We start from the raw sequence: 14,119 nt of genomic DNA on the forward strand, positions 1-14,119 counted from the left end.
TGTGCTAACCCGCCCCCCGGCTCTGTTCCAGAGGAATTTCTCCATGTCTGTGAACAGCGTGGCGGTGCTGAGGCTGATGGGAAAAGGAGGTGGAGCTGCTCCCGCTGGAGTCTCCCGGGGGAGGGGCAGTACCCGGAGCCGAGGTATCTAGGGGGAGATTTGGGGGTCCGGGGTCCAAGAACTGGTGGGGTATGGGGACGTGGGGATAATAGGAACCAATAAGGGGGGGCTGTGAATGGGGACTGGTGGGGATGGGGCACAGGTGGGTGAATGGGGACTGCGGGTGGGGGGCTCTTCCTGGCTCTCTCCCCGCCCACCCCACTGGCAGGGGGATCGTGGGTGGGGGGCAGGGAAGCCCCCCATTTTCAGGCCAGGGTCTCAGCGCTCATTTCCCCCAGGCCGGGGCCGAGGTGAGAGTGGGTTTTACCAAAGAAGTCCGGAGGAGCCAGAGGGGGCGTTCGGACGTGGGGCCCGGGAGATCCACCGCAGCCAGAGCTGGGACGACCGGTGAGTGTGGGGGGCGTGGGCTGGGGGGGACCCGTGGGGGACTGGGGGGCCAGGCTCTGACCTCTCCCCTTCTCTCTCCGGCAGGGGCGAGCGGCGGTTCGAAAAGCCGACCCGGCGGGATGGAAGTAAGTGGCTCCTGGTTGCCTGTGGGGAGAGATTTTGGGGGGGGCTGTAAGGGGGACACCCTGGGGGACCCTAGGACTGGAGGAGGAGGGTGTCCCCACAGTCATGCCCAAGAACACCAACACCTTGAGGAAGAGGGGGCTCTGCCCCCCTTTCCCCCCCAGGGAGCTATCCTTCTTCCAGGTGCTCTGCTGGGGGGCGGAGGGGCTCCCCCTTCTCTTAACAGCTGCCCTGTAGGTGGAGCTGACCCCCTGCTGGTTGGATGTGGGGGGAGCGGACACATGACCCGGCCCCCCACTGATTGCCTCTCCCCCGCAGCCCGGGCTCCCTTCGAGGAGGGGGCTCCACTCCCCCGCAAGGACTACGCCCGCTCGGACAGCAACAACTGGCGGACGCTGCGGGAGGAGCAGGAGGAGGAGGAGGAGGGGGGCGGGGGGCACCGGCCCCACCCCCGCCGGGGCGGCCGTGGGGGGCAGCTGGCGGCTGAGTGGGGCCCGGCGCGAGAGTGAGCGCTGGCGGTCGGCCAGCCCAGGTGAGGTCCCCCATGGGCAGAATGTGTGTGGGGGGGACTCTGAGGATTGTGGGCAGGGCCTGTGGGGGACCTCCCTATAATGGGGTGGTAGGTGGGGCAATAGGACAGACTGGGGGCGGGGCTTTTCGGGGGACCCTCCCCATGGTGGGGTGGTAGGCGGGACCATAGGAGAGCAGGCTGGGGGCGGGTCATGGGCAGGTCCTGCCCCCGTTGTGAGTCTGTGGGTGGGGCCGGGAGCACCCCTCGAGGCAGCCCGGCTCCCCCCGGTGGTGGGGCAGCAATGAGGTGCCCCCCCCGCTCAGCGTGTGTGCCCCCCCCAGATGGTGCACCCCGCTCAGCTGGCTGGCGAGAGCACCCCGAGGGCCGGCGCCGCAAGTTCGACTTCGACTTCCGGGAGCGGGAGGAGGAGCGGGGTGGGCGGCGGCACCGGGGCAGCGACAGCTTCGAGGACGACAAGGACGGGCTGCCCGAGTGGTGCATGGACGACGAGGACGAGGAGATGGGCACCTTCGACTCCTCTGGCGCCTTCATGCCCCTCAAGGTACCCGGCTCCCGGCCCCCCCATCCTCCCAGAGCCGGGGAGAGAACCCAGGAGTCCTGGCTCCCAGCCCCCCCTGCTCTAACCACCAGCCCCCACTCCCCTCCCAGAGCCAGGGAGAGAACCCAGGAGTCCTGGCCCCCAGACCCCCCTGCTCTAACCACCAGCCCCCACTCCCCTCCCAGAGCCAGGGAGAGAACCCAGGAGTCCTGGCTCCCAGCCCCCCCTGCTCCAACCACCAGCCCCCACTCCCTCCCAGAGCCAAGGAGAGAGCCCAGGAGTCCTGGCTCCCAGCCCCCCCTGCTCTAACCACCAGCCCCACTCCCCTCCCAGAGTTGGGGAGAGAACCCAGGAGACCTGGCTCCCAGCCCCCCCTGCTCTAACCCACCAGCCCCCACTCCCCTCCCAGAGTTGGGGAGAGAACCCAGGAGACCTGGCTCCCAGTCCTGTCCCCGGGGTAGCTCCTGCTGTCAGCTGGGCGGGTGTGTGGGCAGAACAGTGGGATGCTTCCCCCCCATGTACTTGGGGATCCTGGCTTGACCTCTGACCCCCAAGCCCCTCCTCCTCTCTGACAGAAGAGCCCCAAGGAGCCAATCCCTGAGGAGCATGTGTTCGACTTCCATCCATTGCAGGAAGACGATGAGAGGTCGGAAGGGAAGGAGGATGCCGAGCCCAGCTCGAAGGAGGCCCCCGAGAAAGGTAAGGCGGGCGGGGGGCTTTGGGGGACCCCACTGCACCAGGGTGTGGGAGGGGTGGGGGGGATTGGGGCAACCCCCCCAGATGGTAACCCGTTCTCGTTCTCTCTCTCTCTCCCCAGAGGCCTGGAAGGATCCCTCGATGACCCCGGAGGAGAAGCGATGTTCCCCGCCCGGTGCCCTCTGGCTGTCGGGCCCCCTCTTTGCTGCTACTGTTGCCACTGCCACTAGTGAATGTGAGAGTGCCCCCCTGGGGGGCTCGGACCCCACCGTGCCCCTCGGCACCTGCGACAAGGAGCCGAAGCCTGCTGCGGAAGGTACCAAGCGGGCGGAGCGATGGGGGTGGGCTGGTGGTTGTCTCCTCCATCCCAGAATGCATTGTTCCCTCTGCAATGCTTCTCTGGAGCTGAGCGCTGCCTGAGTCTGCTGAGAGCCTGAAACAATCGCTTCCTGGGTGTCTTCATGAAGGGTGTTCACTCTGAAACCTACTAACGTCTGCCTGACTACCTGTGTCTGCCAAGAGCCTGAAATGACAGCTCCCAGAGCGGTCACGAAGGCTACCAAGGCGGGGGTGGTATTATGGGGGAGGGGGGATCTGAGCTCCGGGGGTTGGGGGAAAGGGGTAACACATTCATGTAGTGACCCCTTCCCTCCTTCCCCAGGGGACCCAGGCGTCCTGGGCCTCCCGTCGCAGCTCAGCACGGGCGCGGTCTCCACCCTCTCCTCCCCTTCCTCCACCACCAATGCTGCTACTGAGTTCTCCATTGGAGACGCCGAGGACGACGATGGGATGAAACATCTTCAGCAGGTGAGCGGAGGAGCCCGTATGCCTGGGTTCTCTACCCGGCTCTGGGAGGGGAGTGGGGGCTGGTGGGTTAGAGCAGGGGGGTTTGTGAGCCAGGACTCCTGGGTTCTCTCCCCAGCTCTGGGAGGGGAGTGGGGGCTGGTGGGTTCGAGCAGAGGGGTTTGTGAGCCAGGACTCCTGGGTTCTCTCCCCGGCTCTGGGAGGGGAGTGGGGGCTGGGAGCCAGGACTCCTGGGTTCTCTCCCCAGCTCTGGGAGGGGAGTGGGGGCTAGTGGGTTAGGGCAGGGGGAGCTGGGAGCCAGGTCTTCTGGGTTCTCTCCCCCCCCACTCCTGGCCTGTGCTCAAGGTGGGAGCAGCACAGACATCAATCCCCCCCCGCCCCCGGCTGTGGCCCCAGATTTGGGGGGCCAGGGCCCGGTCTCACCTTGGTTTCTTCCCCCGCTCCCTGCCCCCCGCCCCCCAGGAAGCAGAGAAGATGGTGGCCTCGCTCCAGGAGAGCTCCATGGACGAGGAGCGCTTCACCCAGGCCATCCAGGAGCCGCGCAACACGGCCGCTGCCCTGCCCCCTCTCCCACGAGGCCGCCATGAAGTGGTTCTACAAGGATCCTCAGGGGGAGATCCAAGGTGTGAGGCCGATTGGGGTGTGGGGGTCAGGGCAGGGAGTCCCTGGGTAACCGGCCACCTCGCCCCAGAGGAGGCCGCATCTCAGCGCGGGGCGAGGAGTCCCTGCGTGAACACCCTTGTTTGTGCCCTCCCCCCCCCCCCCCCCCCCCCCCCCCCCCGCAGGGCCCTTCACCACGCAGGAGATGGCGGAGTGGTTCCAGGCCGGCTATTTCACCATGTCGCTCCTGGTGAAGCGCGGCTGTGACGAGGGCTTCCAGCCGCTGGGCGAGGTGATCAAGATGTGGGGAAGAGTGCCTTTCGCGCCGGGCCCGTCGCCGCCCCCGCTGCTGGTGAGCCGAGCCCCCCGGGACGGGGTGTGCCCCCTCACCCAGCCTGGGGGCCCCCCAGTTCCCCAAAAGCCCAGCCTGCCGCGCTCGGCACTCGCCTGCCCCGAATCCCAGAGCCGCCTCCGGCGACTGCCCGGTGTGTCCAGAACAGGCCAGATCCTGGGAGATCCCGCTCGGCCCAGCCCCGGGGCCTCTCCTTTGTCCCCCCCATATACCTTTCGGGGTGCCCCCACAATCCTTCGGTAGCGTCCGGTGGCCGGAGTCATAGCCCCCCCCCACACCCTCGTTTGTGAAATTGGCGCCCCTCCCCGTGGGGAGCCCCACAGCCTGTCTCTGCCGCTTGCCCCCTAGGGGAACTTGGACCAGGAGCGGCTGAAGAAGCAGCAGGAGCTGGCAGCGGCCGCCCTCTACCAGCAGCTCCAGCATCAGCAGTTCCTGCAGCTCATCAACCGGTACCTGCCGGACAGGTACAGTGCGAGCGCCGCGAGGTCTGACCCCCATCACCTTCCCCCCTTGGGCTGGTCCGACCCCTGTGTCTGGACCGTCGCTTCCCCCCCTTGGGCTGGGCGTGGGGCGCAGGTCTGACCCCCATCACCTTCCCCCCTTGGGCTGGTCCGACCCCTGTGTCTGGACCGTCGCTTCCCCCCCTTGGGCTGGGCGTGGGGCGTGGGGCGCAGGTCTGACCCCCATCACCTTCCCCCCTTGGGCTGGTCCGACCCCTTTGTCTGGACCGTCGCTTCCCCCCCCTTGGGCTGGGCGTGGGGCGTGGGTCTGACCCCCATCACCTTCCCCCCTTGGGCTGGGCGTGGGGCGCGGGTCTGACCCCCATCACCTTCCCCCCTTGGGCTGGTCCGACCCCTGTGTCTGGACCGTCGCTTCCCCCCCTTGGGCTGGGCGTGGGGCGTGGGTCTGACCCCCATCACCTTCCCCCCTTGGGCTGGGCGTGGGGCGCGGGTCTGACCCCCATCACCTTCCCCCCTTGGGCTGGTCCGACCCCTGTGTCTGGACCGTCGCTTCCCCCCCTTGGGCTGGGCGTGGGGCGCAGGTCTGACCCCCATCACCTTCCCCCCTTGGGCTGGTCCGACCCCTGTGTCTGGACCGTCGCTTCCCCCCCTTGGGCTGGGCGTGGGGCGCGGGTCTGACCCCCATCACCTTCCCCCCTTGGGCTGCTCCGACCCCTGTGTCTGGACCGTCGCTTCCCCCCCTTGGGCTGGGCGTGGGTCTGACCCCCATCACCTTCCCCCCTTGGGCTGCTCCGACCCCTGTGTCTGGACCGTCGCTTCCCCCCCTTGGGCTGGGCGTGGGGCGTGGGTCCGACCCCCATCACTTCCCCCTCTTGGGCTGGGCGTGGGGCGTGGGTCTGACCCCCGTCACTTCCCCCTCTTGGGCTGGGCGTGGGGCGTGGGTCTGACCCCCGTCACTTCCCCCCCTTGGGCTGGTCCGACCCCTGTGTCTGGATCGTCGCTTCCCCCTCTTGGGCTGGGTGTGGGGCGTGGGTCTGACCCCCGTCACTTCCCCCCCTTGGGCTGGGCGTGGGTCCGACCCCCATCACTTCCCCCTCTTGGGCTGGGCGTGGGGCGTGGGTCTGACCCCCGTCACTTCCCCCCCTTGGGCTGGGCGTGGAGCCGGCAGTGGGGGTCCCCGGCGGGGGCCCGCAGTGACTACCCAGTGCTCTCCCCGCAGGCCGCAGTTCGCCCAGTGCGCACTGCAGCAGAAGCTGGCGGCCGGGGACCTCACCCAGCAGCAGCTCACGGCTTTCCTGCAGCAGCTGCAGGCTCTGAAACCCAGGTGAGTGACCCCCCTGGCCAGCCCCCCGGACCCCCACAGCCCCCCACTTCCCCGCACTCTGATTCATCCCGCTCTCCTGCTGCCAGCTGGGGTGGAGCAGGGGGCATGCACACGGTCTGACTGGCCAGGACGCCTGGGTTCTCTCCCCGGCTCCGGTAGCTGCCTCATCCTGGGGGTGGCTGCAGCTCTCTCCTCCCCGGGGCGCTGTGGGGGGCGAGCGCAGCGCTGAGCAGGGGACCCCCTTGCCTTGCAGAACCGGGGAGCAGAGCCTGATCCCGGCGATGAACCGATCCATGTCCGTGCCAGACACAGGGTCCCTGTGGGACGCGCATACCTCAGCTTCACAGCCTGCAGGTAAGGGGGGGCAGCGTGGCGCGGGGGGGGGGGCGGTGCAGCTACAGGGGTGTTCCGAGGGGGGTGCCGCGCCGGGCCTGACACTCCAGTCTCTCCCGCAGGCGGTGAGGCCAGTCTATGGGATATACCAATTAATTCTTCAACTCAGGGTCCAATCTTAGAACAACTGCAACTGCAACAGAAAGTAAGTGCCGGGCCCCCGCGGGTCAGAGCCAGGACGCCTGGGTTCTCTCCCCGGCTCTGGGAGGGGAGTGGGGGCTGGGGGGGTTAGAGCAGGGGGGGCTGGGAGCCAGGACTCCTGGGTTCTCTCCCCGGCTCTGGGAGGGGAGTGGGGGCTGGTGGGTTAGAGCAGGGGACGCTGGGAGCCAGGACTCCTGGGTTCTCTCCCCGGCTCTGGGAGGGGAGTGGGGGCTGGTGGTTAGAGCAGGGGACGCTGGGAGCCAGGACTCCTGGGTTCTCTCCCCGGCTCTGGGAGGGGAGTGGGGGCTGGTGGGTTAGAGCAGGGGGGGCTGGGAGCCAGGACACCTGGGTTCTCTCCCCGGCACTGGGAGGGGAGTGGGGCCTGGTGGGTTACAGCAGGGGGCCTGGCTGCCGTTCGGCAGAGGGGCTATGTGGGATCGTGGTGCTGCCGAGTGGGTGGCGGGGGGGGAGCTCTCTGGCAGCCTGGGGCCCTCCCCTCACCCACCCTGCCCCCCTTCCCCCGGTGCCGCAGCTCCAGGAGCGCCGCGACGCGGAACTCAGGGCTAAGAGGGAGGAGGAGGAACGCAAGCGGCGCGAAGAGAAGCGGCGCCAGGAGGAGCAGAAGCGGCGCGAGGAGGAGGAGCTGTATCGGCGGAAACAGGTCAACGCCCCCCTGACCTCCACGGACCCCTTCTCCTGTGGAACCCTGGCCGGAGGTCCAGAGACCCCCACCCCTGCCCTGCCCTGGGTTCTCTCCCCGGCTCTGGGAGGGGAGTGGGGGCTGGTGGGTTAGACTGGGGGGGATGGGAGTCAGGACTCCTGGGTTCTCTCCCCGGCTCTGGGAGGGCAGTGGGGGCTGGTGGTTAGAGCAGGGGGGGCTGGGAGTCAGGACTCCTGGGTTCTTTCTCCTTTAGTGCGCCTCTGGGCGTCAGTTTACCCCTGTGTTTTAGGGGCCCTGGTCTGCTCTCCAGAGGGATTGTGGGGCTCCCATGGAAGGTGGAGACCCTGGCTGTCTGAGGGGGGCCATTGCCCCCTCCTCCAGCGCCCACAGATCCCCACTTGGTGGTCCTGGGGGAAGCCGAGGGTCATGTGGGTGACGTCCCCGGGGCTGGGCTGGCTGCCCCCAGTAACACCCCTGCCCCCGCAGTGCCGGCAGCAGGAGCTGGTGCTGAAGCTGCTGCAGCAGACCCAGGCGCAGAGCGCAGCGCCCTGGGGGGGGCTGGGCAAGCCCCCCGGGGGCATGAAGGCCCTGCTGGAGCTGCAGGAGAGCGAGCGGCAGCTGCACAAGCAGCAGCGGGCGCAGCAGAGAGCGGTGAGTGGCCCCGCCCCCAGGATCTCCCTGGGCCCGGCCTCCAGCCAGGCCCCGCCCCCAGGATCTCCCCGGGCCCGGCCTCCAGCCAGGCCCCGCCCCCAGGATCTCCCCGGGCCCGGCCTCCAGCCAGGCCCCGCCCCCACGATCTCCCTGGGCCCGGCCTCCAGCCAGGCCCCGCCCCTACGATCTCCCCGGGCCCGGCCTCCAGCCAGGCCCCGCCCCTACGATCTCCCTGGCCCCGACCTCCAGCCAGGCCCCGGCCTCCAGCCAGGCCCCGCCCCCAGGATCTCCCCGGGCCCGGCCTCCAGCCAGGCCCCCCCCTACAATCTCCCCGGGCCCGGCCTCCAGCCAGGCCCCGCCCCCAGGATTTCCCCGGGCCTGGCCTCCAGCCAGGCCCCCCCCTACGATCTCCCCGGGCCCGGCCTCCAGCCAGGCCCCGGCCTCCAGCCAGGCCCCGCCCCCAGGATCTCCCCGGGCCCGGCCTCCAGCCAGGCCCCGCCCCCACGATCTCCCCGGGCCCGGCCTCCAGCCAGGCCCCGCCCCTACGATCTCCCCGGGCCCGGCCTCCAGCCAGGCCCCGCCCCCAGGATCTCCCTGGGCCCGGCCTCCAGCCAGGCCCCGCCCCCAGGATCTCCCCGGGCCGGCCCCCAACCTTCCCCCATCACTATGACCTCCTATGTCCTGCCCACAGCCAGGCCGGTCCCCTGCTCCTCCCCATCATCTGGGGAAGTACCTTCCCCGCCCCAGTCACAGTGCTCGCCCCACCCAGGAGTAGTGTCCCTGAGCCGTCCCCTGTGGAACGAGCCGCCCCGCCCCAGAGGTGGCCGTACCTCAGCGCTTTCCCTTCCCAGCACGGGGGCCTCGGCTTGAGCAGCCCCTCGCAGTGGGGCGCCGACTCCAGCGCGCTCTGGAGCAGCCATGAGAAGTGGGACGAGGGCGTCAAGAACCTGAGGAGCCTGGGCCTGAAGAGCAGCCGCAGCAGCCCCTCCCTCGGGTGAGCCCACGGGGGGGGCAGGGGCTGCGGGGCGGGAGTGAGGGGCACCGGCAGAGCTGCGGGGGGGGCAGGGCTGGGCTGGGGGGGCTGCGGGGCGGGAGTGAGGGGCACCGGCGGGGCTGTGGGTCGGGAGTGAGGGGCACCGGCAGGGCTGGGCTGGGGGGGCTGTGGGTCAGGAGTGAGGGGCACCGGCAGGGCTGGGGGGTCTGCGGGTCGGGAGTGAGGGGCACCGGCAGGGCTGGGCTGGGGGGGCTGCGGGTCGGGAGTGAGGGGCACTGGCAGGGCTAGGGGGGACAGGGCTGGGCTGGGGGGGCTGCGGGGCGGGAGTGAGGGGCACGGGCCGGGCTGGGAAGGGCTGCGGGTTGGGAGTGAGGGGCACCGGCAGGGCTGGGGGGGCTGCGGGGCGGGAGCGAGGGGCACCGGCAGGGCTGGGGGGGCTGCGGGGCGGGAGCGAGGGGCACCGGCAGGGCCCGTGGCTCTCTCTGACTCTCCCCACCCCGGCACAGGGACAGCTACGGGGGGCCAAGCCGGCAGAGCCGGAAGAAGACGGACGAGGAGGAGAAGCTGCTCAAACTGCTGCAGGGGATCCACAAACCCCAGGACGGCTTCACGCAGTGGTGTGAGCAGATGCTGCACGTCCTGAACAGCTCCAGCACCCTTGATGGTATGCCTGCGCCCGGACGCCTGGCTTCCGTACGCCCCTGGGGGAGGGGCTGGGAGCCACTGGAGTCCTGGGCTCAGTCCCCGGCTCTTGTTTCCTCCCTTCGGGCCTGTTTTCCGCAGCTGTCAGGCCTTGTTGGTGGGTGGGTTCTTGGGGGGTCGGGGGGCGAAGGGGGCTGGCCCTCCTTGACCCCCCTCACTGCCCTGCAGTCCCCACGGTGGTGGCGTTCTTGAAGGAGATGGAGTCCCCCTACGACGTTCACGACTTCATCCGCTCCTACCTGGGCGACACGGTGGAAGCCAAAGAGTTTGCCAAGCAGTTCCTGGAGCGGCGCGCCAAGCAGAAAGCCAGCCAGCAGCGCCAGCAGCAGCAGGTAGGGGGTGCTCTCCTCTCACCGCCTGGGGGGCGGGGCTTGCCAAGGGGCAGGGCTCCACACTAATCCCTCCCCCCTTCCCACCAGGAAGCCTCGTGGCTCAGCTCCGGCAACCTGCCCTCCCCGTTCCCGGCCAACCACGGCACCAAACAGCCGCCCTTCGAGGGCAGCCAGCCAGTGAAGATCAAGAGGAGACCGATCATGCTGCACGCTGACCCCAGCATCCTGGGTAGGGTGGGGCCCGGACGCCTGGGTTCTCTCCCCGGCGCTGGGAAGGGAACAGGGGCTGGGAGCCAGGACTCCTGGGTTCTCTCCCCAGCTCTGGGAGGGGAGTGGGGGTTGGTGGGGGGCTGGGAACCCGGACGCCTGGGTTCTCTCCCCGGCTCTGGGAGGGGAGTGGGGGCTGGTGGGTTAGAGCAGGGGAGCTGGGAGCCAGGACTCCTGGGTTCTCTCCTGACTCTGGGAGGGGAGTGGGGGCTGGTGGGTTAGAGCAGGGGGGCTGGGAGCCAGGACTCCTGGGTTCTCTCCCCAGTTCTGGGAGGGGCATGGGGGCTGGTGGGTTAGACCAGGAGGGGTCCGTGTAGCCGATTAACCCCTCGTGTCCCGCTCTGCCCCCAGGCTATTCGCTGCATGGTCCAGCTGGCGAGGTGGAAAGCATTGACGACTACTGAAGTCTCGTAGCAATAGGAACTCTGCTGCCTTCTTAACCGATTCAGTCTTACCTGAATGTGCACTGCGAAAGGATGAGGCGGCCGTGCTGGGCCCTCCCCTTTCCTCCGCCCCCCCAGCGAGCAGGGGGCACCGGGGCTGGCGGGGGGGCAGGGTGACGCGCGCGCTCGGATCAGGGGGCGCCGGCGACCCGCCTTCGGAAGAGGAGTATGTGTGAGCACTTCTTTCTCCAACACACGAAGCACCTTAAAATGCAACCCGCTGATGCACTTTATCAAGACTTTTTACAAAGAACTGATTAAAAAAAAAAAGAAAAAAAAAAGTTTTTTTTTTGGTGATTCTGGAGGAAATTTTTATAAAGAAACTTTAAAAAAAAACAAAAAAAATCGCTCTAGGAAACACTGTTATTTTCACACGGGGACGAGGAGAGACGTGAAAATTCGCGAAGGGGAAAAGAGAAGATTTCATAAAAAAACAAAAAAACACAAAAATAGCAAAACTTGAAGAAATGCACTTATCGCCCAGCCCGCTTTCCGCGAGCTGGCCTGGTTCTGCCTCACGCGGTGGAGCCGGATGTAAATATCGCTAGATACAGAGCTCCGCACGGGAGATTTGCTCTCGCCAAGAGGCCATGTCTGTTTTTCTCTTTTTTGGAAGAGACACGTTGCGTGTTGGGTTTTTTTTTGTTGTTGTTTTTGAAAGTTGCACAACCGTGAAACAACCGACTTCCCCTTCCCTGGTGGTGCCCGGCTGCAATGGAGCTGGCCTGGGAGGAGTAACGCTAACCATGGCGGTTGACTCCAGTCGCCGGAGCCGGGCGCTCTTCCCGCCGGTTCCTGTGAGCTCCGGCTACTCACCTGGCTTAGGGAGAGCTTTTAACCTGCAAAGCTCTCCTGGCTTCCTGCCAGTTCCTGTCCCCTAGCCGAGCTCCCCTGTTACTGGCCGATCAGACGCCTCGGAGCTCCCCTGTTACTGGCCGATCAGATGTCTCGGGTGGCTTCCTGCAAGCTTCCAGGCCTTGCAAACTCCCTGCAACAAGCTCCGCCTGCCTGGCTAGATTTCTTCTACAAGCTCCGCCTGCCTGGCTGGATTTTCCCCCACAAGCTCCGCCCTGTGAAGCCAGCCTCCTGTGAATTGTGACGCTGCCCAGCTGAAAGGAAGATGATTTCTTCTGCACATGTTTTTTGGAGGGGGAAGGGGGGGTTGAGAGGCCCCTTTTTTATTTTAAGCTCTCTGGGCATCTCATTCATTTTGCCTTTCCCCCGCCTCGTTAGACGTGTGCCCCCATCCCAATGGCCCTTGTGGGGGGCAGTTGGTTTTTGTTTTTGGACGGAGGAGCATTTTTGTGCGTGCGGCAGGTGGGGGGGGCTTGACCCCACCCCGCACCCATTTATGAATGTATCTTTGGACAAGAATTGGAAAGACGAAATCCGCTGGCCCCTCCCGGCACCCTGGATCCACGTCAATAAAGCTCCAGTCACGCTCTCTCTCTCTCGAGAGAGAGATTTTTGACAAACTGAGACCCAGTTGAATTGTCTGTGACCGATCCCCACCCGCAGAGGTGAGAGATTTCACTCTCTGATACAGCTGTACAGATTTTGGAGGGGAGGGAGAAGTCGTTCGTTTGTTCATTTTCGTTTTTTTTTTAATTTGGGCTTGAATATTTTTTTTTTAATTGCGCGTATGGATCTGTTGTTTCTTTGTTTACAGACCGTCTCTGGGGCGTTGTGTCTCACGGGACGGTAGCCACTACACAGGGTACCTTTCCGAGTCGAAATCTTCCCGAGGAGGAGACGTTTTTATTTTATTCTCCCCCCCCCCCGGCAAGTTATCCCATTGGAAATCAGTGGGCAGGAGGGGAGAAAGTTCTCCCGGCCTTCGCGCGAGATGACACGCAGCTTTTCCCCGGTTGTGGCAAGCCAGGAACCGCGCTGTGAATGCCGTGTGGAAGGCGGCATGCCGAATGGCCGAACTACAGTTTCTTGCGTGTGTTCTTCCTTCCCCCACCCAAGTGTTGTATTTTTTTTTTTCAAACCAGTGCAGCTTTGGGGGTTAACCCGCCCCCCACCCGTTGGGTTTCCGTTTGTTTTTTAAACGTTCGTGGTTTATGAATTTTTCAGTCGACCAAATGGCAAAGACACTTGTTTTGTTTTTAAGATGTATGTCAAAGGTTGGGGTTGTTTTTTGGGGTCAAGGACCTCTTTGGTTTTGGTAGGCCCTACAACAAATACTGTGAGGTTCCATGGTTACTGTGTTAGCGGGGAGAGGGGGGGAGTCTTTCCTCCCTTCACCCAGTCAATGGATCAAAGGACACAGGATTTGGATGTGACCTGATCTGGTTTTTCACCCCCCTCCCCCATCAGTCAGTATTGGCCTGTAGTGGCCTCCGCGCGGCCAGCGTGCAATAGGCCGCCGAAGGATTTACTCCCCACCTGTTTGCTGTGTCACGGAAACCCCACCCGCGGGCAAGGGTCCGGCGTCTCGGGCCAGCGAACCAATGAGCTGACGGCTTCCTGCATCTGGCTGGGAGCCCCCCCGCCCCCTTGGGATTCTCGGCGCAGCGGGGGACAATCCGGCGCCCCGGGATCTGCAGCAGCCGGCTCACCTCAATCCCGGGCTGCCCCCCTGGACTGGGCTCAGGTGGGGGGCGACCAGGAGCCACCGTTCGTGTTTGAATTTGCCACAAGAATGTATTCGGTGATTCGTCGCTCTCGGACCGTTCTAGCTAAGGGCTGTCTCCCCGGTTCGCTTCTCTCCCCCGCCCCCCCGCTATCGACTGGGGCGGGGAGGGCGTTTACACCCAGCCCCCCCCCCGGAGTGCTCGGACTCTACAGGGGGCCGGGCCGAACCAAAGTCTCCTCTGGCCCACGGTGGAGCCTAGCCACTGGACAGACGTTTATTATCCACCGCGGGGGCGTTTCCTGCAAAATTTGCCTTATCTTCGTATTGGTTGTTTTCCCCCCTCCCACGCCCCTCCGAAGAAAAGGGAAACAGACCTCGCGGCCGGGGCAGTATTAGCCCGGTGGCCGGCTAGCCGCCGGGCCAGGCCGGACGTGGGGTTTCTATCTAGCAATAACGAACTGGAAGCGGTGCGGCCCCAGCCCATGCCAACGTGTGTCCCGCGCTGGACTCGGGCGCTTTCTCATGCCGCCCAGCGGGGTTGAGCCAGGGCAAGGACCCCCCACCCCATTTTTTGTGTGTGCGCGTCTCGCCCGCGTGGAATTAAAGTTTGTAGATATTTCCTGCCCCCATCCGAGCGAGAGCCGGTCTCTTTGTCCTGCCATCTCTCCGCCGGTTCCGGGTGGGGGGGGAGGGGTGTTTAACCCCCCCACAAAAAAGGCAGGTGCCCAGTGGGTGGAGTGAGGGGGACCCACCACCCTAAGCATGGGGCTGCCAGCATCAAGTACTCCTGTTCTTCCTGTGGAATCTCTACACTGCACCAACCGTACTGGGCTTCCCCTCACATTGGGAAAGGGGGGCCTGCCTCAGTTTCCCCAGGTGCTAAAGGGGATTACCACAACATCTGCCTCCTTTGCGAAGTAGTAGTAGGAGGGGCTTTCCCCAGCCCCTGGCTGACTCCTAGGACTGGAGTTTCCGCTGGTGGGTGGGGGGACCCTTGGGGGGCACAGAGCAGCCACA

The 14,119-nt window shown here is 65.9% G+C and overlaps 1 protein-coding gene across 1 annotated transcript in view; it reads left to right on the forward strand.

Moving 5' to 3' along the window:
* The window catches only part of GIGYF1 (GRB10 interacting GYF protein 1), a 28,491-nt gene extending 14,758 nt beyond the window's left edge, over positions 1-13,733 (forward strand). The window contains 23 exon segments of the mRNA XM_054005329.1: positions 32-143; positions 399-507; positions 592-632; positions 949-1,066; positions 1,107-1,189; positions 1,483-1,703; positions 2,276-2,399; positions 2,518-2,712; positions 3,058-3,203; positions 3,663-3,761; positions 3,763-3,823; positions 3,986-4,152; positions 4,501-4,616; positions 5,833-5,937; positions 6,191-6,291; positions 6,393-6,475; positions 7,004-7,132; positions 7,619-7,770; positions 8,658-8,777; positions 9,284-9,441; positions 9,648-9,811; positions 9,899-10,040; positions 10,430-13,733. Coding sequence (XP_053861304.1) covers positions 32-143; positions 399-507; positions 592-632; positions 949-1,066; positions 1,107-1,189; positions 1,483-1,703; positions 2,276-2,399; positions 2,518-2,712; positions 3,058-3,203; positions 3,663-3,761; positions 3,763-3,823; positions 3,986-4,152; positions 4,501-4,616; positions 5,833-5,937; positions 6,191-6,291; positions 6,393-6,475; positions 7,004-7,132; positions 7,619-7,770; positions 8,658-8,777; positions 9,284-9,441; positions 9,648-9,811; positions 9,899-10,040; positions 10,430-10,482 — 2,799 coding nt within the window. The 3' untranslated portion in view covers positions 10,483-13,733.
* The last annotated feature ends 386 nt before the right edge of the window (positions 13,734-14,119 follow it).

Source organism: Malaclemys terrapin, chromosome 15 (assembly GCF_027887155.1).
Source record: "Malaclemys terrapin pileata isolate rMalTer1 chromosome 15, rMalTer1.hap1, whole genome shotgun sequence".
Lineage (NCBI taxonomy): Eukaryota > Metazoa > Chordata > Testudines > Emydidae > Malaclemys > Malaclemys terrapin.